The sequence below is a fragment of the Aotus nancymaae genome, unplaced genomic scaffold, assembly GCF_030222135.1.
Source record: "Aotus nancymaae isolate 86718 unplaced genomic scaffold, 86718_ANA_hifiasm-v0.15.2.pri h1tg000011l, whole genome shotgun sequence".
In the NCBI taxonomy this organism is placed as follows: domain Eukaryota; kingdom Metazoa; phylum Chordata; class Mammalia; order Primates; family Aotidae; genus Aotus; species Aotus nancymaae.
In genome coordinates, this window is record NW_026988422.1 from 58,029,088 (window position 1) to 58,052,437 (window position 23,350).

The 23,350-nt window shown below is 49.7% G+C and overlaps 1 protein-coding gene across 1 annotated transcript; it reads right to left on the bottom strand.

Annotated features, from left to right (window-relative positions):
* Nucleotides 1–20,599, bottom strand: SYNDIG1L (synapse differentiation inducing 1 like). Its single transcript, XM_064374492.1, has 4 exons — nucleotides 20,290–20,599; nucleotides 3,390–3,866; nucleotides 1,942–2,082; nucleotides 1–1,786 (listed from the first exon to the last, which is right to left on the bottom strand). Exons 2-4 carry the CDS (start codon nucleotides 3,804–3,806, stop codon nucleotides 1,628–1,630), a joined length of 717 nt encoding a protein of 238 aa, XP_064230562.1. The 5' UTR covers nucleotides 3,807–3,866; nucleotides 20,290–20,599; the 3' UTR covers nucleotides 1–1,627.
* Between the last annotated feature and the right edge of the window lie 2,751 nt (nucleotides 20,600–23,350).

Here is a 23,350-nt window from a genome sequence, read left to right on the forward strand (position 1 = left end):
TGTTACAGAAATGTTTATTACAAGGATAAATCAGTACAATAATGGGACCTTAAAACTGCTGTGATGCAGGAGTGGAGGGCTGGGCAGTGCCCAAGGCAGGAGAGGACAGCGGGACAAGGGATGGTCAGTGGTGGAGCCACAGCCCTGGGCTCTGGATGGGGCACGGGAATGACCAGGTTCTCACATCATGCACAGCAGGGGCCTGTAGCGAGTCCAGACTGGCCTGCCCTCCCAGTGTGCTGCCCCGCTGCCTGCCTGGATATCTCTAAAATTCTGGGTGTGCCCTAGTGCCTGAGGGTGTTGAGAGTGGCCCTGAGCAGGGTTATCAGTGAAGATGCCCCGGGGTAACCAGGTACCCACCACTGACCCCCTAGCATTCAGAGATGGGAAAACATCATCGGTCTCTGAGAGGCAGGCCTGACGTTCCTCCTTGAATTGGCAGAACCCTTAGGATGGCTGTAGTTTGGCTCCAGCCTGGATGTTCCAGGCAGAATCCAAACAGCCTGGAAGCTCCCCATGGAAGGCTCCTGCCACATCCCTGCCCACAAATACAAGGAGTTATATGAACAAATCCCTTAGATGAATTCTATTCATCCTAGGCTTTGTTCAAGGGACACCTCCTCCAGGAAGCCTTCCCAAGCACTGCTGACTACTCAGCAGGCCATTCCTTCCCTGAGTCCCTTCCCTCATCTATATTCAGTACTCCCTAGGGTCTCTCCTTGCTGCATTTTCTGCAGGGCTGGACCTAGGGCCCTGCACTCATGGCTGGTGAGCTGATGGCACTCTCTGGGTCTAGTCTACTTGTGATGGCACCAGCTCATGGCCCCCAGGCAAAGCCCAGAAAAGAATGATGGGGGCGGGCAGTGGATGTAGAGTAGGAAGACTCATGTAGTCCAGCAATACTGCGGGACCCTCTAGTCTCCGTCATTGCAACTGCCTTTTGCACCCGCATAAAGAAGCTCCAAGAACCTGGCCTTGGTTCAGAGTTTACATACCAAGGCTCCTCTTCCCCATCTAGTCTGCAGTGCCTTACAAGTCCACAGGGGAGATCAGCACCCTCTGGAATCAGAAACAGCAAGAGGCCCCCTCACCTCCATTTATTTCCTTCCTGGCCTGCTGAGGTCTGGGCATGACGGGGCCAGAGTGGAGTCGGGGGAAGCTCGGCCTGTCCCCAGGTGAAGATCCCTATGGGCTGAAAGGATTGGGACAAGTCCCTTTGTCCCCTGGGCACCCCTCTTCCTCCCTGTAACCTCCTGCTCTTGCTCTGTGGGGAGGTTGGCAGGGTGGGTGGTGGGCTCGCTGCATGGCAGGAGATCCTCTAGGGAATGGGCAGAATGGACTGAGTGAGGCCCTGCTGGGATGGCCTGGTGGGCAGTCCTGCCTGCTGCTTCCCATCTGCAGCCTGGGTTAGAGAGTGGTGCCCCGGGCCCTGCTCTGGGGCTGGGAGCACTGGGCAAGCAGAAGTGAAGACTGAGCTCTGCAGGCTGCAGAATGGGGGTCCCCCCCTCAGCAAGCCACTCTCACAGGATCATCTTCGGGGGCCGGGCCTTTCCATAGGGTCTGCAACCCCAAGCCCCACTGCTTCCTCAGGTGGGCAGGGGAGTCAGGATGCAGGCCCTACAGGCTACTAGCCATGGCCATTCTGGGACATGTAAGCTGCCAGAGCCACCACCACGGCCACGTAGAGACCAGCCCCCACGGCGATGGCGAGTGTGGCTAGGAAGAGGGCCCGGCGGGAGGTGGTGCTGGCCAGGCGGAAGTCCCCTTTGGAGATGGCCTTGCTGGTCTAGAGGAAGAGAGATGCTGATGAACAGAGTGTCCCCACACCCAGCAAAACAGCCCAGCCTGCCAGGCCCCTGACCCCATCCCACAGACAGGATGCCAAGCCCTCCAGTAGAGGGATGCGTCAGAGAAGGGACCGTGGGTCCCAGGTGCTCTTACCCCCTGGGAGAAGTAGAAGGCAGCAATGCCCAGTGGCCAGAAGCAGCAGAGCATGGAGAAGAGAGTAAGGCCCAGGTGGTCCCTGGGAGGCAGCGTGAGGAAGTTGTCTTCACTTTCACTCTCTGTTGAAGTGGCATCGCTCTGCAAAACAGTGGGGTTTGGTGACCAGGCCCAGGATCAGCCCAGCCCCATCAGGCTGGCAAGAGGTTTTTAAAAAGGCAATGCCCAGTGGGCAGTGACATGGAGCAAAAGGCAGTCTCTTCTGCCGCAGGTGGGGGTGTAGGCTGGCCTTGGCACTCTCTATCAAAAGCCTCGACAACGGCACAACGATTCCACTTTTAGGAATTTATCACAAGGAAAGAAGGCAAGTATCTACGTCCAGCGTTGTTCATCATAGGACCGCAATTGTGAAAGATTAGAAACACTCTCATTGGCCAGGCGTGTGGCTCATGCCTGTAATCACAGCACTTTGGGAGGCTGAGGTGGGTGGATCACCTGAGGTCAGGAGTTCGAGACCAGCCTGGCCAACATGATGAAACCCCCTCTCTACTAAAAATACAAAAATTAGCGGGGCGTGGTGGCGGGTGCCTATAATCCCAGCTACTTGGGAGGCTGAGGCAGGCGAAATCAAATGAACCTGGGAGGTGGAGGGTGCAGTGAGCCGAGATCATGCCACTGTACTCCAGCTTAGGCAATAGAGCGAGACTCTGTCTCAAAAGAAAAAAAAAGAAACACTCTCAATGACCAATGACCAAGAGACTGTTAATAAATGATAGAAGAACTCACAATGGAAGACCATGTAAACATTAAAAATCACCTCGCAGGAAAACATTAAATTACGTGGAGCAATACTAAAATATGTTGCTTAAAGAAACATAATCAGATTATAAAACTGAACGGCAAGATTTCTTCGGGGAGTGGGCTGGGGAAAAATGTGAATAAGAGACACAATCATCCACCAAAATGTTATCTTTGAGTGCAGTGAGCTTGAATTGTTTGTATAATTAAGAAAACAAGAACAACAAGTGCTATTGAACAATGAAATAGTCAACTCAAGCTACTGTTTCCTCAAAGCATGGCTGTACCTGTGTCCCAAGTCCTTTTCTTTGGTAGCATACAGATTCCCGGGCCCCAACCCAGGGCTATTAAATCTCAATATCTGGCGATGGGGCTCTGGGAACTTGCATTGTATTTATTTATTTTTATTTTTATTTTTTTTGAGTCAGGGTCTTGCTCTATCACCCAGGCTAAAATGCAGTGGTGCAATCATGGCTCACTGCAGCCTCAATTTCCTGGGCTCAAGCCATCCTCCCACTTCAGCCTCCCAAGTAGCTGGGACCACAGGCACGTGCCACCATGCCTGGCTAATTAAAAAAATTTTTTTTGTAGAGTTGGGGTCTCCCTAAGTGACTCAGGCTGGAATCTTCATTTTAACCTCATGCACTCACCTCCTCTTCGTCCTGGTCGTCCTCCTGGCCCCGCAGCTCCTCTTGTACCCCATAGGACACAGTGTGGATGGTGACATTCTCTGCAGCTTGGCCAGGTCCGGTGGGCTGCTCTGTGGGCCCCTCCTGCGGTTCCCTGTCCTCTGTGAAGCTGGTCTCACAGCTGCCTGGCCTGGGCTCCTTGACCTTGTCTCTCCCCAGGAGGCAGCTGGGCCGGTACCAGGCCTCCACAGCCAGCTGCAAGGACCCTGGGTCCAGGAGCTGGTGGGCTCTGGCAGGGCCAGTGCCGCCTAGGAGGTAGGAGTAGAGCTTCTCCTGGCAGGACCAGCTGGGTGGGGCCTCCGGGTAGGGATAGGGGCCATGGAGGTGTGCAGGGTTCCTGGGCAGCAGCGGGTTCTGTAGTTCACTCAGACTCTCCATGGTTCTGGGGGCAGCTGCTGGGGACGGGAGCCTGGGCCAGCCAAGCAGTCCTCAGAAAGCCTGTCGGAAGGGCAAGACAGATAAGCACTGAGGCCAGGGCACTGGAGGCAGGACCCAAAGTGGTGAAGAGCATGGGCCCTGCTGTCTGACTTGGCTCGAACCCTGCCTTTGTCCTTTGCAAGATGCGGGATCTGGAACTGGCTATTTCACTTCTCACAACCTCTGTTTCTTTGTGGATTGGGGCTGGCAGTGGTGCTTACCCCACATAGTTGGCTTAGTCACTTGTCTGTTCAACACATATTTATTGAGCATCAGCTATATGCAAGGCACTGTTCCAGATGTTTGGGATACCACGGTGAGAAAGATGAGAAGCAGGGAAGGGAGCAGATGCACGCTTTGTCTTCACAAAGCTTCCAGTGTGGTGGAGAAGACAAGTGTAAAATCACATCCCTGTCCTGAAGAAGTACAGCAGGTCCATGTAAGCATGGATGGAGCTGACACAGAGACCCAGGGAAGGCCTTGAAGCTGAGATCGGAAGAAGAGTGCGGGTCAACGAGGTGAAGGGGATGGGGACACGTTTCATGCAGAGGGAAGAATGTGTGCAAAGAGCCCGTGGCTGGATACAGGGTGGTAGGCATGAGAGCCTAGGAGAAGGCAGGTGCGGTGCAGGGCACAGGGAGGTGTGAGATGGGGTGTGGGGGCCAGACCGTGTAGCCCTGCTGGAGTCTAAGAGGGGGTGATAGGGTGGGATCTGGGTCCTGAAGCCTTCCCCATGGCTGTGTGTGGGGATTGGAGTGGAGAGGGCTGGACAGACTGACCCCATTATGGGGCCTTTGCTGTGGCTGCAGGCAAGCAAAGATAACTGGGACTCTGTGGTGGTGTAGATGGAGGAAAGGGAACTGATCCTGGGAAATATTGACAGGACTCAGTGGCAGGTGGGATTTGGGGTTGAGAGAGGATTCATTCCAGGGTCGAATGGGAGTATGCTGAGCCCAGAGCTCGGCACACGACATGTGCTCACAGCTGTCAGCTCTTACTGAGGCAGGATGCCTGCCCCAGCAACAGTCTTAGAGGAGTGCACCTTGGTAACTTCCCCCTTAGGTGAACTGGGACTTTGAGAAGTTCCCACAGGATCTAAAGTGGGGCCTGCTGGGTGCTGAGGTCTGGACCTGCACATCCCAGCTGGGAGTATGGAAACACCCAGGACTTCCCGTTCCTCCTTAGCTGCCCCGAGCACTTACTGAGCACCTTGGGAAGCCACTGACCTCCACACACGCTGGGGTGTGGCAGGTGCAAGCGCAGTATGGAGAGCAGGGAGGGGCAGGCTAGGGGCTCTGGGACCTCCTGCCATCCCCTCCTTGGCCTGTGACGAAGCTGGAGGGTGATGGGGCTGTGTCTTGCCCCGGATTTCTAATCTGAAGATTGCAGATTCAGTCCTGGACTTGATGCCTTCGGCAGACGTTGGCGCCCTCTGAGTTTCCTTATCTGTAAAGCGTTGTTTTGTGGAGCCAAAGAGATGGCTGGGATGAGAATGTGTTGTAGATTTTGAGGGCATGTGACCACTGTAAGCCGTATGGGTTTGGGAGTCAGGTACACTGGGATTCCATGCCTGGTCCACTCTCTATTAGCTTTCTGATGAGGCCCTTCAGTTTCCCCAATGAGTGATTGCATGCAATGGCCACTGATGTCAATCAATTATAGCACTAACATTCCATGATCCTATGCCCCTGAGGAGCTCCACAGAAGTGAAGTCTCCTCACCCTCTTCCCCCTTTTGAGGGTCGGGGGTAGGTGAACACATGCAGAGCCTAGTGAGAGGCACAGTCATCCCCTTCCCTACCATAGCCCCCTGCGCAGGTTGAGGAAGGCAAAGGAAAGCAAGACATAGGTTTTCCAGATGGGCAGCAGAGCCATGGATTCACCTCCAGATTCCTGACTGCCCCAGTACTGCCCCAGTCCTGGCCCTGCCCCTCCACCCCTGCCCATCTTGCCCACCCTCTGGGAGTGGAAGACATGAGCCCCAAAGGTCCTCCAGCCTCCTTCCCAGCTGCCTGTAATGTATGTCCCTTCCACCTGCAGCCTCGAGTCAGGCACACTGTACTGTGCTGTCACCATCCATGCAGGCTGAGGTATGCAGGGGCCTTGGGGTCCACAGAGCAGATGACTGCATTCGACTCACCCCTGCCCTTCATTTTGCCTCACCAGGAGGACTGCCCTCATGTCTGATCTCTCCAGGAGGGATGGGAAGATACCTGAAGACCATAGGGGCATTTGAAGGGCACTTGTTCACAGCTGGCAGGGGCAGCTGAATCCCAGTTCATCCCCCTCTTCCCCCATCACTGCTCCTGTCAGACTCTCGTGGTCAAAGTACAGCCAGCTGAGCCTCCGCAATCCCAGCCACACTCGGCCTCTCTCGGCTTTCCTCCTCCCTTGCACTTGGATGGTGCCTTTGAGCAGGGCTTCTCAGCACTTCCTGCACAATGATATATGGTCCTGGCTTTACACAATATGAAAAACTGGAAGCCACCTAAACGTCCAGCAATTGGAGACAAGTTAAATAAATTATGGTGCACAATATGGTGGTATGAGGCCTTCGAACAGATTTACAAAGAGTGATGACGTGAGAAAATGCTCATTGCAGATTCGGTGAGAGAGAAGAAAAGAAAATGGTAAGTGCATGTAATCTCAACTCCGTCAGAATGTCAGGAGCGATTACTCCAGGGGTGGGAGCGCAGGTGCTTTTCACTTTCTTTCTTATACTCTGTTTTTTTTCTGTTTTCCACATTTTTTTTTTTTTTTACAATAAGCACGTACTACTTTTAAACCAGAAAAAAATTAAGTGCATAGATTTCTTCTGAGCCAAATTATCTAAAATCAGTTTCAAACCTCCTTAGGCTGAGGGGTTCTTTCTAGGTTTGGCAGCTGAGCACAGCATTAAAGCCTGCTCCCACATACACTCACACACACACACAAACACACACTCACACCCACACCCACACCTCTGCTTCCATAAAGCAACCCGAGTTAGCAGCAGCTGCACCTGCTCACAGTCCAGCCAAGGGTCATGGTTCTCCATACAGCTCATGCTCACCCCATATCCTCCTAGGCCCACATGCGGAGTTCGAAGACCTGATCCTGGAGGCCCAGCACAGAGTCCTGACCAGAAGGAAGGAGTGGCAGGTCCCCAGACACGGCCTTTCTGCCCTTGGCTTGGCCTGGCCTTTCGGCCTGTTCGTTCCTTGGGTCTGTCTCTCCCTGTTCACTGGAGTAAGGGACCAGCACTCAGAGCAGAGCAATTATCATCACCACTGTTGTGGCTTGGTCTTCCTGGATGGTGCGTACCTTCCAGACCCTGTGGTTACCAGAGTACCTGTGGGCGAGTGTGCCTGCGTGTGTGTGTATGCATGCGTGTGTGTACTCTGTTCCAGGGAAAAGATATGAGAGGGTCTGGAATTCTGAAGCTAAGGATTTCTGAAGCTAAGATTGCTTCAAATTGTGCAATTGGGGCTGCAGGTCTGGGCCCCACAAAAGGAGGGGGAGAGAAGGTGGCTCTGACGCCACAGCACCCAGATTGTCTTTTTCTGAGCTGAGAACTTAGCTGGGCTGGAAAGTTTCCCACTCCATGATTTGGGGATGGAGAGCACACTGCCACCTTCTAGGTCAGGGGCAGGAAACCATCCAGGAATCCGCTGGAGTCCAATTACAGCCTCCTGCTGAGTCCAATTGCGCTACAGTCCAATCATACAGTGTGACATTGGTTCACTTATCTGTCAAATGTATGAGAGATTTAGGAGGAGTTGATTTTTAACAACTCAGCTCAATAGGACCCTGGATTTTATTGGGAGAAGAAGAATAACTACACTTATTGAGCCTTTTACCATGTGCCGGGAACTGTTCTAAATGCTGATGTTGAATTGATATTCCTAGTGGGAGAATAACAACAGGAGAGAGAGCTTCCTTTTTCAGCTGGGGCAGACTAAGTCATGTCACGCCAAACTACCAATAATAGCTAGAAAAGCAATGTGTGTGGGGTGGGGAATATGAAGGCTTCAAGGAATCACCAAGGGAGTAAGAACTGGAGGGTCAGAATGCCAAGATCCCAGAGGACAGAGAAACACAGGGAGGCCAGCCTGGCAGCTGGCACCGCATTCCCTTTGAGGCCTTTCCTGATTCCTAAGGAGCAGCTTAGAGGCTGCCCTTCCAGAAGCCTCAGGGCTGGGGGAGAAAAATGGGAGGTCAGGAACTGTTAAGGAGGAGAGCCCCCAGTAGACACCCTGGTTTTCAATTTGGACCTTGTTAAGGCTACACGCTGGAAGTTGGAGAAAACCAGAAACAAATCGGCCCTCGCAGCCCTGAAACCAAGCTTTGAATCAGCTCCGCCCCTCTTTGGATGAAGGCTATCTGCATACAGCCCAGCTGCCTGCCAGAAGTGAAAGTTGTCTCAGGGCTGTGGTTCTCAAACTTCAGCATGCCTCGGCATCACAGGGAGGATTTGTTAAACCTGGACTGCTGGATTTTACCTTCATTGTTTATGATTCTGGGGTGGGGCCTGGGAATTTGCATTTCTAACAAGTTCCCAGGTAATGTTGATGTTGCTGGTTGAGGGACCACACTTGAAGAACCACTGCTCTGATAGTCATTGAAAAACGAGTAAAAAAATGTATAACCACTATGGGGAATATTAAAGAATAAAAATATGGCTGGGCACGGTGGCTCACGCCTGCAATCCAAGCACTTTGGAGGCCAAGGCGGGCGGATCACCTGAGGTTGGGAGTTCAAGACCAGCCTGACCAACATGGTGAAACCCCGTCTTTTTTTAAAAAAAAAAAAAGAAAGAAAGAATAAAAATGCTTTTTTCTTTGAGACAAGGTCTTGCTCTGTTTCCCAGACTGGAGTGCAGTGGCATGATCCCAGCTCACTGTAGCCTTGACTTCCTGGGCTCAAGTGATTCTCCCATCTCAACCTCCCAGGTAGCTGGGACTACAGGCATGTACCACCACGCCCAGCTAATTTTTTGTATTCTTTATAGAGACAGGGTTTTGCCACGTTTCCCAGGCTGTTCTCGAATTCCTGGGCTCAAGCAGTCCTCCCACCTTGGCCTCCCAAAGTAGAATTACAGACGTGAGCCACTGCACCTGGCTGAAATAATAAAAACACTTGATTTATCCAAAAGGAGGAAAGAAAAAAATAGAAAAAGTAGCCGGGTGTGGTGGCTCATGCCCGTAATCCTAGCACTTTGGGAGGCTGAGGTGGGTGGATCACCTGAGGTCAGGAGTTCAAGACCAGCCTGGCCATCATGGTGAAACCCCATCTTTTTTTTAAAAAAAAAAAGAAAGAAAAAATAGAAAAAGGAATAGGTGAGACAAATAGGAAGTAAATAGTTAAGATGCTAGGCTTATAACCAAGTATATCAGTAATTACAATGAATGTAAATGGAATAAAATTGTCCATAAAAAGACAAAGACAGTCATATAGTGTTTTATTCTACTTATAGGAAATACTAGGAAAGGCAAAACTATAGTGACAGAAAGTAGATGGGTAGTTGCTCAGGGCTTGGAGGAGAGAAGGGCATTGATTGGAAAGGGGCCTGAGGACTTCTAGGAATGTCAGAATTGCGGAGTATGATGGCTCACACCTGTAATCCCAGCACTTTGGAAGGCTGAGGCGGGTGGATCATGAGGTCAGGAGATTAAGACCATCCTGCCCAACATGGTGAAACCACATCTCTACTAAAATACAAAAAAAGAATTAGCCAGGTGTGGTGGTGTGAGCCTGAAGTCCCAGCTACTTGGGAGGCTGAGGCAGGGGCATCGCTTGAACCCAGGAGGTGGAGATTGCAGTGAGCCGAGATTGCACCATTGTACTCCAGCCTGGGCTACCAAGACTCTGTTTCAAAAAAAAAAAAAAAAAAAAGGAAAAAAAAAAAGGAATGTCAGAACTGTTCTCTTTTTCAATGTATCTATTTTATTTTAGAATTTTTAATTTATTGTTTCCTTTATATATTTTTTCCACATGTTCTAATGTTCTATCTCTTGGTTGTGGTAGTGATTGTAAGACTGCATATATTTCACAAAACTAATTGAATTGAATTGTACACTTAAAATTAGTGAATTTTGTCATGTGTATTATATCTCAAAGGTGAATTTAAAAAGACAAAGAGTCTAGGCGTGGTAGCTGACACCTGTAATCTTAGCATTTTAGGAGGCTGAGGTGGGTGGATCACTCAAGCCTAGGAGTTCAAGACAAGCCGGTGCAACACAGTGAAACCCCATCTCTACAAAAAATTTAAAAACCAGTCAGGCATGGTGGTGCACACCTGTAGTCCCAGTTACTTGGGAGGCTAAGGTGGGAGGATCGCTTGAGGCCAGGAGGTTCAAGGCTGCAGTGAGCCGTGATTGCGCCACTGTACTCTAGCCTGGGCAACAGAGCAAGACTTTGTCTCCTAACAAAACAAAACAAACAAAAAAGATAGACTAGATTTAAAAAAAATATGCTGCAAATAAGCACTAATGAAACTTAAATGTGAAAATCCAAAAAGGTTGAGAGTAAAAGAATGGAATAATAATAATAACACCCACGCTTGCTAAGTTCTTACTGTGTTCTAGGCACTGTTTTAAATGCCATGTATCATCTCATTTAATCCTTATAGTAGCCCTTTGAAGTGTATGTCATCATCATCTCCATTTTACAGATAAAGACACTGAGGCATAAGAAAGTTGTAGGTACCCACAGCACACAACTGGTGAGTGGGGAGCTGGACATGAACCTGGGAAGTCAGACATCAGAGTCATGGTACCCTAATGCCACTATGTATCGGCTACCACTATTGGGTGCTCATTTTGTTCTGAACACCATACCAAGTGCTTCAAATGGGTTATCTCATTTAATCTATCCTCTTTAACGTGTGGGGAAACTGGGGCTTAGAGAAATTGAGTCGATTTTCCGAGATCACACAGCTAGAGAGTGGCAGAGCTCCATTTGATCCAAGTCTGTCTGACCAGAGTGTGTGCTTTTAGCCACTAAACAGATGCAGGGATGGGAGAACAGAGGTCCTGGCAAATGCGATAAAAGGGCTGGCCTGAATAGGGCCATGTTCTCCAGGATTTGCTGTAGGGCTGAGACCTTAAGGGGGTTTGCTGTGTGCACTGCCTGGTGGGCTCTGACCTGATTGGAGGGAGGCATCGTGGACACTAAGAGAGGCCAAAAGGACAGGGTGATGCGTGTGACCAGCAGTTAACTTACACCCTAGGATGGGGCCAGCTTTTATCAGAACCCTGTAAAACGGTAACAGCTGCTATTTATCGCATCCTCCCCTGACGTGTTCCAGGTACTTTATCTCAAAACTTTACAACAACAAACGAAGCCGGTTATTATTATTCCCCCTTGTTTAGATGAGGAAACCGAGGCTCAGAACTTGCCCAAGATTAAACAGTGACAGAGACTGGATTTGACCCAGGTTTGATTTAGTCCAAAGCCTGGGCTCTGACTTCCTACTCCTTTCAGGCATACCTGCATATGGAGGGTTGTGATAAGTGGTAGGGGTGACAGTGGTGAGGAGCTGATCTCGAATGGGTTAAAACCAGAGTCCTCAGTGACAGGAATGAGAAGTGGGAGCGTTAAAAAAAGATTTAAGTTTAAGCTATTGTTGCTGCCATGCAGGCAGTAAGTGGGGTACCTGGGGGTATGTGGCTCCTAGCGCTGCATTAAAAATCTTAAAAAAAAAAGAAGATTAAGAGATTTAGGGTGATTTGGCAGCCCAGGGGTGGCTACCTAGATAACCCCAAGGTCTGGATTCAAATAAATACCGAGACTTTGTGAAGAAGTTGAGATACTGACCACAATCTCTCCGTGCAACAAGAGAGATTGCTTTTAAACTGAGAGATAAAAGCCAGAACTTCCTAAGCGGGCAGAAGATTAAATGTAAATGATTAAAATTCAGGGAAAAGGTGAAATCTTTAAGAACAGGCGCTAGACCATCCTCTAATCAGATAATATATAAACTGTTCTGTAAACTGTGAAGTGTTGTGACTCTGGTGGCTGTTTGTTGATGGCTTGGCGCTGGATTTGAAGATTTCTGGCTGGTGATAAGCGAGAGAGCCACCAAGCCAGCTTGGAGACATTAGCTGCAGCTTGCTGCATTTGAGAATAAAGGGAGAAAGAGCCAGGGGTGGGGAAGGGGGCAAGGTTGGCAGAGTCAAAGAAAACGGGGAACTTAGCTTTCTTTGTTTCAGTTTGCCTCCTCAGCAAGCCTAACACAATTGATTATCCTTTCTCTCGCTTCTGTCTCCAACTGCTCCTAATTCCTGATCCTTCCTAACAGCGCTTAAATGTATTGTGGTCTCCCTCACTTAAAAAATAAAATCATTGCCGGGCGCAGTAGCTCACGCCTGTAATCCCAGCACTTTGGGAGGCTGAGACGGGTGGATCACGAGGTCAGGAGATAGAGATCATCCTGGCCAACATGGTGAAACCCTGCCTCTACTAAAAATACAAAAATTAGCTGGGTGTGGTGGCACGTGCCTATAATCCCAGCTACTCAGGAGGCCGAGGCAGGAGAATCGCTTGAACCAGGGAGTCAGAGGTTGCAGTGAGCCGAGATCGAGCCACTGCACTCCAGCCTGGAGACAGAGCGAGACTCTGTTTCAAAATACACACACACACATACATACATGCATACATACATACATACATACATACAATCATTGTGATGATTGTAAAACCTGACTGCAAATAATTTGACACTCTTCCTAGGAAGAGTTAGGGGCCTATGCCCTTCCTCTGTAATCTGGGTGGGCTTGCAACTGCTTCAACCACAGAGCACAGCAAAAGTGATGCTATGTGATTTCTGAGGCTAAGCCATAAAAGGCCATCTTTCACCTTGCTCACTGGAACACTCGTTCCTGGAATCTTCAGCCATTCTGTAAGTAGTTGGATGACTCCGAGGCTGCCATGCTGGAAAGACAATGTGTGTATAGATGCTCCCGTCCATGGAACCTGCTGAGCCCAGCCTCCTCGTCATCCCCAAGATGCCAGACATTGCGAGTGAAGCCATTTTGGGTTCTTTAAACCAGCCCATCTGTCACCAGGTGACCTCTGTTAATGCCATACAGAGTGGAATGATCACACAGCTAAACCCTGCAGGCATTTCTGACCCCCCGAAGTCGTGAAGTATAATAAAATGTCCGTTGTTTTAAGCCACTAGGTTTTGGGGTAGTTAGACAGCAACAGATCACTGGCACATCCTTCTCCAGTGCCATTCCCCCTTTCAGCTCCTGTCCCCATCTCTCCTTCACTTCCCATCTCCGTTTCTCAGAAGCTCTACTCACATCAGGATGCTCTAGCTCTCAGCTCAAAGGTCACTTCCTTAGAGAGGCATCCCTATATCCTCAGTCTAGATTTCACCTCCCTGGTTATCTGCTCTTCACGACTTCATGCTCCTTGCCTCAAAGTGCTTATCACAGTCTCTATTTATATATGTGTGATTCATTCATTAGTGTCTTTCTCCTTCACCAGACTGTGAGCTCCAGGGGGGTGGGAATGGTCTGTCTTGCTCATTCCTGCATTCCCTTGCGTGGCATATACTAGGCACTCAGTAGACAGTGGATCTCATGAATGAATGAGTGAATTAGTGAACGGGTGAGCTAGGTGTACTGAGACTCTCTGGGAATAAAATACTTTCCAGGATTTGGGTGGATGAAACACATCTGGCTGAGGCACATTTGGTTCTGCACAATAACCAGTTCTCGAACAATTACTTCAGGCCAGTTATTGGGTTGCAAAAATAAACCAAGAGTGGCACCTGCTGTAAGGAAGGGTGGGAAACACAGACTAGCAAATACAAAATTTCAGTAGATGGAGTAAGTTGTGTTAGCAGCACACAGAATGCTATGGGTGCATTGATAAGGGACCTCTATCTTGGGATGGCAGCGAAGGTGATGGTGAGAACTAGGAAGAGGCTTCTCAGAGCAGGTGACTTCTGAACTCAGTTTTGAAGGAAAGAGTAATAGGAATCATCTAGGTGAGCGAATGAGAGAAGGGCATTTCCAGCAGAGGTGATAACACAAAGGCATGGGGTAGTAGTGCAGAGGGGAAGCCAGGGTGTTTGGTAGTGATGGAACGAGGCAGGAGAGGTGGGAAGGCCTCCCATGCCATGCAGAGAAGCTTTGGGGAGCCAGTGATGGGTGTGGCAGGGAAGTTATATGGTCATGCCTATGTTTTAGAGAGGAGTCTGATGGGCAGCAGGGGTTAGAAAGGATTTAAGGTGGGTGAGAATGGAGGGTAGGAGTCCTGTTAAGAAACTATTGTAGAAATGCAGGCAGAAGGCCAGGCGCGGTGGTTCATGACTATAATCCCAACACTTCGGGAAGTCGAGGTGGGTGGATCACTTGAGGTCAGGAGTTTGAGAGCAGCCTGGCCAACATGGTGAAATCCCATCTCTACTAAAAATACAAAATTAACCAGGCACGGTGGTACGCACTTGTAATCCAAGCTACTCGGAGGCTGAGAAAGGAGAATCACTTGAGCCCAGGAGGCAGAGGTTACAGTGAGCTGAGATCATGCCACCCCACTCCGGCCTGTGTGACAGAGCAAGACTCTGTATCAAAAAAAAAAAAAAAGATCCTCTGAAACATAGGCAGAGGTTCACAAACAAACAAACAAGCAAAAAAAGAAATGAAGGCGAAGAGGATGAGGACCTGAAACTGATCTGTGGCAGAATTGAATAAGAGGAAGAGTCAGGTCTAAAGAGTAGCTAGGAGGCTAAATGAACAGGAATCTGTGGTTCACTAGAAGTGAGGAAGAGGAAGAAGATAAAAGTGATTCCCAGGTTTCTGGCTTTGTCAACAAAATAGAAGGCCATGCAACCACTTGAGACGGAAAACCTAGAGGGAGGCTGCTGGTAGGTAGCCTGAGCACAAATAATCACGTCTTTTGCTTCTTAAGTTTCTGTTAAAATGTCAGGATGTGTATATTTTAAAAGAATAAAATCATAATAAATGTGGAAAACAAGGATTACATCAGTAGGCCAGGAATTCCTGGAGATAAAGGGCAGATGAGATTCCTTGGTGAAGAAATCAGTGTAGAGAAACCTGTAGCCCCAAACACTGGAGGTAAGAACAACTCCCATTCAGAAGAAAGGTCTATTGGGGAAACAAACTTATCCAAGTCCAGAGGAAATTCATACCAGCTGCCTGTTCTAGTCAATGCCTTCCTTCATTCCTAAGTATAAATGGACAACAAAAGATAATGAAAAAACAACTACAGGAAAATAAAAGAGAAGGATTAAATAATCGAATAGAACAAGTGACTCAATAATATCCCAAATCATTCAAGTTACAGAAAAATACTTTGAAAAAACTGTTTGAATTCATATCCTCAGGCAGATATAAGAGAACACCGCATCTATAAAACAAGAACACGCTGCTATGAAAAACGAGCAACTCAAGAACATAAGCATTTTGGAAATTAAAAACAATCTCCGAAATTTTCAAAAATTCAATGAAAAGACTGGATAAGAGAATAGGCATAGATAAAGTTAAAAGACCTTTCAATGTAAAGGAAAAAGATAGTGTAATTCTCTAAGACATAGAGCAAAAAGACAGAATGATGAAACATGTAAAATACAGGTAAGAGACACGGAGAGCCCCAGGAGGTCCAATACCAATCTAATAGGAGTTTCAGAAAGATACAACAGAAAGACTAGAAGAGAAAAATAATAATTAAAGAAGCAGAGGCCGGGTGCAGTGGCTCATGCCTGTAGTCCCAGCACTTTGGGAGGCTGAGGCGGGTGGATCACCTGAGGTCAAGAATTCGAGACCAGACTGCCCAGCATGGTGAAACCTTGTCTCTACTAAAAATACAAAAAAAATTAGCTGGGCATGGTGGCACACACCTGTAGTCCCAGCTACTTGGGGAGGCTGAGGCTGGAGAATTGCTTGAACCCAGGAGGCAAAGGTTGCATTGCTCCACTGCACTCCAGCCTGGGCGACAGAGGGAGACTCCATCTCCATCTCAAAAAAAAAAAAAAAAAAAAGAAAAGGAAAAAGCAAAAAAAAAAGAAGCAGAAGCATAAAGAGTTTCATGAACTAAAACAAACAAACAAAAAAGGAATATTTAGATTAAAAGGCCCACCAAGTACCAAGCTGGAAAAATGAGAGACACACACACACACACACACACTCACACACTCACACACTGAAAAAGAGAGAGAAGAGCAGGAAGGGGAGAAGTAGACGAGTGTGTTTTAAAGTGTGTTAAAGAGTAGAAACTCTGCCTGGCAGCTGGATGTATGGAGTCGAAGCCCTAGATAGTGTTCAGGGCTGGAAAGAGACTTGAGAATCATCAAAGGACCTTTGGAGAGAGAGAAAAGAAGGGCAAAAGAGAGAACAGAAAAGGAGAGGAGAGAGCTGATGAGGGAACCCAGGAAAGACAGATAATACAGCTGGAACACTTCTTGGCTCCCATGGGAGGTTTCTTAGTCTCTGTATTCCAGGGAGAATCAATTGCCCCTTTCTACTCCCTGCCACCCTGGGCTTCCATGGGCTGGACTGGCCTCTCCTTTAAAGCATAATCCACCTGCCTGGGAGATGGGCTTGTGGCTGACAAGGGTGAAAATTGCTGACAGGATTAGGATGGTGGCTCTGCTACTCAAATTAGTCCATTTTCAGGTGGAAATCAAAATTTTTTTTCTCACTGAAAAACCTGTCTCTCCACTGAAGCAGCTCATTCCCAACCACTTAGAAGCAAACAGCACATCTAATGGTGAAAGATAACACACCTAATGGAGTGTTTCAGCATCGGGCCCCACTCCCTGCTTGGTTTGCTTGCCAGGCGATGGGGGTGGGGGGCATCTGCAGGGAGGAAGGAGGAGAGAGAATAAGGGGGGAGGTAAGAGAAATGAGGGGTGAAGATTGGTCTTTAGTGTCACCTGGCTTGCAGCAGAGGGGACCCTGACCCATACGGGATGCCAGCTGAGTTCCTGAGAAGGGAAAGGAGTTGGAAAATGCAGAAGGTTTAGAGAACTGGGATGTTCCTTCTCCCAGAGTGAAGGCTGTTCCTCCTGCTTCTGTCTCCCTGGAATGGTGTACTTTGGAGCTGGAAGCCCCTCTAGGGTGCACAGATGAATTGGCTTTTGGACTTGAAGGTAACTAATGATTAGAAATATCTCTGGATAGTCTCTGCTTTTGCCATTTTGTGTGTATCATGCAGGGGAAGGGACCGGTATGTGTGTATTTCAATGTTTTACTCTCTCTCTTCACACACACACACACACACACACACACATATACACACACATATGCACACACACACACATTTCTTTTTTTTCCTTTTTCTTCCTTTTTTTTTAGACAGTCTCCCTCTGTCACTCAGGCTGGAGTGCAATGGCATGGTCTCGGCTCACTGCAGCCTCTGCCTCCCAGGCTGAAGCGATTCGTGCCTCAGCCTCCTGAGTAGCTGGGATTACATGCCTGGCTACTTTTTGTATTTTTAGTAGAGGGGGGGTTTCGCCATGTTGGTCAGGCTGGTCTCGAACTCCTGACCTCAAGTAATCCAGCTACCTTGGCCTCCCAAAGTGCTGGAATTACAGAGTGAGCTACCGCACCTGGCCGCACAATTTCTTAATGACCATGTTGCATTTATTTTTCCTCTTTCTCAGCTCTCCCAACCCCTACCCCCAAGATCACCCAATCATGTGCCATGTACCAGGGTTGATCCCTTCTTTCCTTTGAGGCCTTGTAGAGGGGCCAGGAATAAAAGTCTCAGCAAGGAGGGAATGAGGGGAACACAAGAAGCAGCCAATGGGTAGTTTTCCCTGGTCAGGAGAGGAGCCAGATGTCATTTGCCTGGGTGACCAGAGATGCCCGTACCCTGACAGCTCTGGGAGTGGGGTGTTCACCCAAACAGCTGCAGAATGAATGCCAGTGTATTGTCCTCACCCCAGTAGCAGGCCAGCTCCCCCGCAGACGAGCCTTGCAGAAAAGAAAGCACCTCGCTAGCTTGCTGTTGCTGCTGCCGCCGCCGCCACTTTGTTATGAGGGTTAGTGACTGTCCATTAACTCCAGAGAGCTGATTCTTGCCAGTACTGCACCAACAGCTGGGAGCCAGAAAGTGATGATGTGAGGAGGGGGGACTTGTCCCCCACCCTGGCTAGACACTCACAGAGTAATTCGGGGAGGTCACTGGCATGGCTTACTCAGCTCTACCAAAATGCCAATTAGCTAAGGTTTTTCTGAGCATTGGCTGGGCCTGCCACAGTTGAGAGAAATTATTACCAGAGAAACTCATTTTGTTATGTATATGTATCACACATATAAATTCTCTGTAGGGATGGATCTTTCCTGCCTGTCCCCTCCTCTGGTCTTCCTAGGAGGGAGATCACAGCCAGGCAGGTCTGTGGTAGGAGATGGCCAAGGGTGGGGTCCCTGGTCCTTACAAAAGATGGTATTGGTGGTGGTGGCAGGGATGATGGGGTGGTGGTTCCCGGCCTCTTGGTTTGGAGGCAGGAGCCCCTCTCAGCTCAGTCACTCTGAGACACACTCATGGCTTTCCCAGAGAAACAAAAAGAGAGGGGGTTCTTAAGGAAACATCAGAAATATAAATGGCTTTTTCTGGTTCCTATTGCTCCCTTTCACTCCATTCATAAAATCCAGTTCATTACTAAAAGGTCATTAACTTGTCAAACCATGTTGATAAAGCTGGCATCCTGTATTCAAGCAGAACTGAGGGGTTTATGGGCTTAGGACAGCCTCAGAGAGCCCTACAGAATATCAGGGCTTGAAATCTTAAGTCATCTAGCCCAACTCTCTTCTTTTACAGATGAGAAAAATGAACCCCCAGAGGAGAATGGACCTGCCTTAGACAGAGGCAGATCTGTGACCAAAACACAGGGCTTCTGACCTCTGGTTAAGTGCTTTTATTCTGATACATTTTAACATTTCATTCCCTCATTTTACACCCGATTATGGAGTCCTTACTATCTTCCTAGTGCTGTTGGGGAGGGGGTTGTGGAGGGAGGCAAAGAGATGAAAACCACAATTCCTGCCTTCAAGGAGGTGTTTCCCTAGATCTGTGGTTCTTAGGGAGAAAAAATAAAAACCTGTGAGTCAGACTCTCACCTTGTATTATCTCCTATAGGTGATGATGGAAGAGGAGAAGAAGGGAGGGCACACTTTTGTCTCCTAAAGATTTTTAAGTTAGGTTTCACTGATTCTGGGACCCCAGGGCAGCCAAGGACAAAGGGAGAAATGGCCAGGTTGGGAGAAGAGGGGGTAGGGGTGACAATAATCAGGTCATTGCCAGCAGGCCTGGCTAGGGGTTGGGAACAGTGACAGCAGTTCACACTGGTATGGAGATGTACAGGTGGCAAGGCTCCAATCAGGTGCATTGTTTTTCAGTGGGTTCCAAGACAGTTCCCTGAGGTGGGCAGAGCAGTGACCTTATTCCCACTCTAGGGGTGAGGATAATGAGGTTGAGAGAGCTTAAGGAACTAGCCAAAGCCAGTAAACTGGCAGCACCCAGCCAGGAACTCCTACTCTAGTGCTCTTTCTATCCCTGGGGGTGGGGAAGTTGTGCTGGGTTAGAGGGTGGGGGTAAAGCAGTGGAAAGCAGTGGTGAGCCACAAGGATAGGCCAAGTCTTCCTCCATGCAGGTTTATTTTGATCGCTACATTCTGCTAGTCATAGAGAACTCTGCTCTGAAGAACTGGAAGCACCTTGCAGGCCTGAATGAGCTCATTCAGCACACTCTTGCCAGAAAGAGAGAGAACTCCAAACGGAGGCTCTGTCTAGGGTCACCAGCACATAATAGAAAACAGGACCCAGGTTCCCCGACTCTTTGCCCTCATGTGCCAAGAGATGTGATGCAAATCCGGCCTGCTTCTGTGAGAGTCAAGAGTGTCATAGGAAAAAAAATATATTGAGATATCTTCCATGACCTCCTTCCTTCCCTGAAGAAATGGGTTAATCCATCCTAAGAGGCCTTGGCCCAAGAGCCCTTCCCTTGGCCCAAGAGCCATTTCCAGGGCAGAGAAATCTCAGAGCAGGGGTTACCACAGCCACCCCAGTCACCCTGGTGAACAGGTTGGGTGCGAGAAAAGGGCAGCTTAGTGAAGCCTGCTCAGATTTTCCTGGTGTGGCAAAACCTTGGTGGGGACTGGGGTACCAGGGAGTCTGAGGCTCTAATCAGTATTTCTTGCTGCCAGTAGGCAGGGTGTCTAGGAGCTGCCTGAGGTCAGGGTCAAGGCCTGGTGTTGTGGGGTCATGGTGCCCAGGAACCTGTCTTGACCCCAGTTCCTCAGGGCCCTCCCAGCACCCCCAGCCTGAGGGGTGAGGGGTAGGGAGGGACGAGGTGGGAGCCTTGGCGGAGCGCAAGGTGCGGCCAGCACAGTCAGATCCCCCAACCCTGAGAGGCTCTCGTGCCCTCCCCAGCTCACTCCCGGCTCTGCGCCTAGCTCTGCGCTCCCGCTGCACCCCCAGATCGCCCCTTACCTGTCCCGCCGCGGACGGTCCCGCCTCCTCCGCGGGGCTCGGGGGCTCGGCATGGGCCGGTGAGCGACGGTGCCCCCGCTTCGCGGTCGCGGTCGCGGTGGAACTCCCGGGAGGGTCCCCAGCTCCCGGCCCCGCGTCCCAGAGCCGCCGCCGCTTCAGCACCGCGGACAGCTCCAGTCCGCCGCCCGCCGCCGCCGCCCGCCCCGCCCCGCGCGGTCCCGGGAGCCCCGCATCCTGGCCGGGCCCCGCCGCCGCCGCCGCCGCCGCCGCGCAGCCCTCGGCCCGGCCCGAGGCGGCTCTGCGCCGACTTGGGAGAGCAGCGAGGAGGGTCCCCCTCCTCCCCGCTTCCCGCCGCCGCCGCCTCCCTCTCGCTTCCGTGCTCCGTGCTCCTTTCCACGCTCCGGAATCAGCCCACCAGGCACTCCGGACCCGGCTCCGGGGCGGGGCGGGGCGGGAAGTCGGGGGAGCCCAGAGGAGGCGGCGAAGCGAGGGGCGCGCAGCTGGAACCCGCATACCCACTTCCTGGAGCTGAGCCCTCTCTCCCAGCCCTCTCTCCCCTCCTCCCGCGCACCCTAGAGCGATGGGAGGCCCTTGGGCTTCTTGAAGCATTTTGGAGCTCCTAGGCTCCCAAGCCAGCCCTGAGTTTTTAACATTGATCTGTCCTAAAAAACAACAACAAACAGCATTTGTTGAGCACCTACTATACACCAGACATCACGCCAGCTAATGTGTTTCATCAACACAAGCTCATTTAATTTTCTTAACAACTCTATTAGGCAATATAGTCCCCTCCCCACTTTTCCCTTCCCTGCCCCGCCCCCTCCCCTCCAATTTTGCAGACGAGGACGCTGGGCTCACAGGGATGAAATCTCATGATTTAGAGACACAGTGCTGTGCTGGGAAGTGCACAGGTTTTAAAGCCCATGGACCTAAATTTTGGTCCTAATGTTGCACTTGCTGTATAATCTTGAGCAAGTTACTTAACCTCTTAAAGCCTCAGGTTTCTCATGGATAAAATGAGGAGTCATATGAGGACAAAATGAAATGACATGTGTGACACATTGGCACTCAATAGGCCCTCAGTGAGTGAGTGTTTCCCTGAGTTTTCCCAGCAAGAGCCCTGAGATCTGAATGCAGGCCTTTTGGCTGTTTCGTCTTCACCCCGTGCTGCTCTTTATCTACCTCCACCTCAGTTTTCTTCTTTTTTTTTTTCTTTTTTTTTAATTTTAGCATGGGGATGCTTTGTCTTGAGTATTACCAGTAGATGAGCTTATTCTTCAAGAGCCTTCACAAGGTCTTGAGTCTCACCAAAGTCCCAAGAGGTCAGGAGGAGAGAGTATTCTCATTTTCTGAAGGTAAGTGTAGGTCTGCAAAGTAAACCCTAGAGCAGGCTGCAGCTGGGGCTGGAAGGCACGAAGAACCAGGGTTGGGCAGTGGGATTCCATTAGCATCCACTAGCCTCCTAGCATCTAGCTGAGGATGCTACAGCATAAGGCATGGTGGGGGCTCCAGGACTCCCTCACTCCCACAGGATGTGGGCGTCAGGCACAGTTCGGCATAGCTCCTAGAGTGCACAGTAGGAGTCAGGAGGAAGTCCACATCATGGGGCTTGGGTCTTCTTCCCTTCAGGGCAGGACAGAGAACTCCCTCATCCTGTGGTCTGTCTCAGGGCTGGCATTGGTGTTTAACTTGTTGGGTGCTAAATATATTATTGCTCTTCCTGCCCCTGCCTCATTAGTGGATAATGCATTAATAAGCCCCTTGAGGCCAGGAAGGCTTTTGGACCACTCATCTGGGGCCCACACAGCATCTTCACAGACACCCCCCTCCTCAACACAGACGTACAGACACACACACGAGACATTGTCTTTGGTGTCAGGGCACCCTCCTGTGTCTTTGCTTTCTCTGGCCTTCCTCTCACAGGGGCTTATGGCCCCCTACTTGGCCTTGGCCTCCCTCTGCTTCTCCCCTCCCTACCCTGGCTTTGCTCCATGCCTGGGCTGCATACCGAAATACTAATAGAAAGGATAATAAAAAAGCCAGTGAAGCAAAAGCTTCATATAATTCTAAATACTAATGTTGATAATTATACACTGCTGCCTGGAGGGAAAATTCAAAGAGAGGCTGTTGGTGTTGTGTCAAGGGCCCTGGCCTGGTGCCAGGAGACCCAGGTTCTAGTCTCGCCTTTGTCATTAATTAGCTGTGCGACCTTAGGCAGTCGCCTCATCTTCCTGGGCCTTTGCTTTCTTAGAATTCAGTAGCTTTGAAGAAACTGTAAGTGCAGTCAGCAATGTTTGATGCTTGTGACAGAGAATAGTGGGTAATGCAGTGGTCAGAATTTCTTTTTTTTTTTTTTTGAGACGGAGTTTCGCTCTTGTTACCCAGGCTGGAGTGCAATGGCGCGATCTCGGCTCACCACAATCTCCATCTCCTGGGTTCAAGCAATTCTCCTGCCTCAGTCTCCTGAGTAGCTGGGATTACAGGCATGCGCCACCATGCCCAGCTAATTTTTTGTATTTTTAGTAGAGACGGGGTTTCACCATGTTGACCAGGATGGTCTCGATCTCTTGACCTCGTGATCCACCCGCCTTGGCCTCCCAAAGTGCTGGGATTACAGGCATGAGCCACCATGCCCGGCGATCAGAATTTCTTCAGGGAAATTCTTTACCTCTCACCAGGTATACGGGTGGCTCAGGGACTGAAGAATCTACAACCATGCAAAGTTTCCATTCTTTTTCCGTTCCCTCTCTTAATCACTCCCTTCCTTTTTCCATCAAGCATTTCCTGCTGTGTAATGAAAATCAACCCCTCTGTTAGACACCAAGAATGGAAAGTATAAACTATTGTCCAGGCCTTTGAAGGAGCTGCGGTGGAGGGTGATGAGATCGAAAGACATATTGGCCAGCAATTTCAACACATGGTGATAAATGCTGTCATGGAGTATGTGAAGAGTGCCAGAGAAGGAAACAGCTTGCCCTGCCTGGGGAAGTCCCAGGAGACTTCCTGAAGAAGGTCTGAGTTTTATTAAAGGAGGAGACAGTCACCAGGCAGGCCATGGGAG

What these genes read in the sequence shown, in the direction of transcription:
- SYNDIG1L (XM_064374492.1), bottom strand. Translation starts at nt 3,806, where the DNA reads ATGGAGAGTCTGAGTGAACTACAGAACCCGCTGCTGCCCAGGAACCCT. An exon ending in ACGACCAGGACGAAGAGGAG is followed by an intron (nt 2,083 to 3,389) that starts GTGAGTGCATGA and finishes ACTGTTTTGCAG; the next exon opens with AGCGATGCCACTTCAACAGA. An exon ending in CCTTCTACTTCTCCCAGGGG is followed by an intron (nt 1,787 to 1,941) that starts GTAAGAGCACCT and finishes CTCTTCCTCTAG; the next exon opens with ACCAGCAAGGCCATCTCCAA.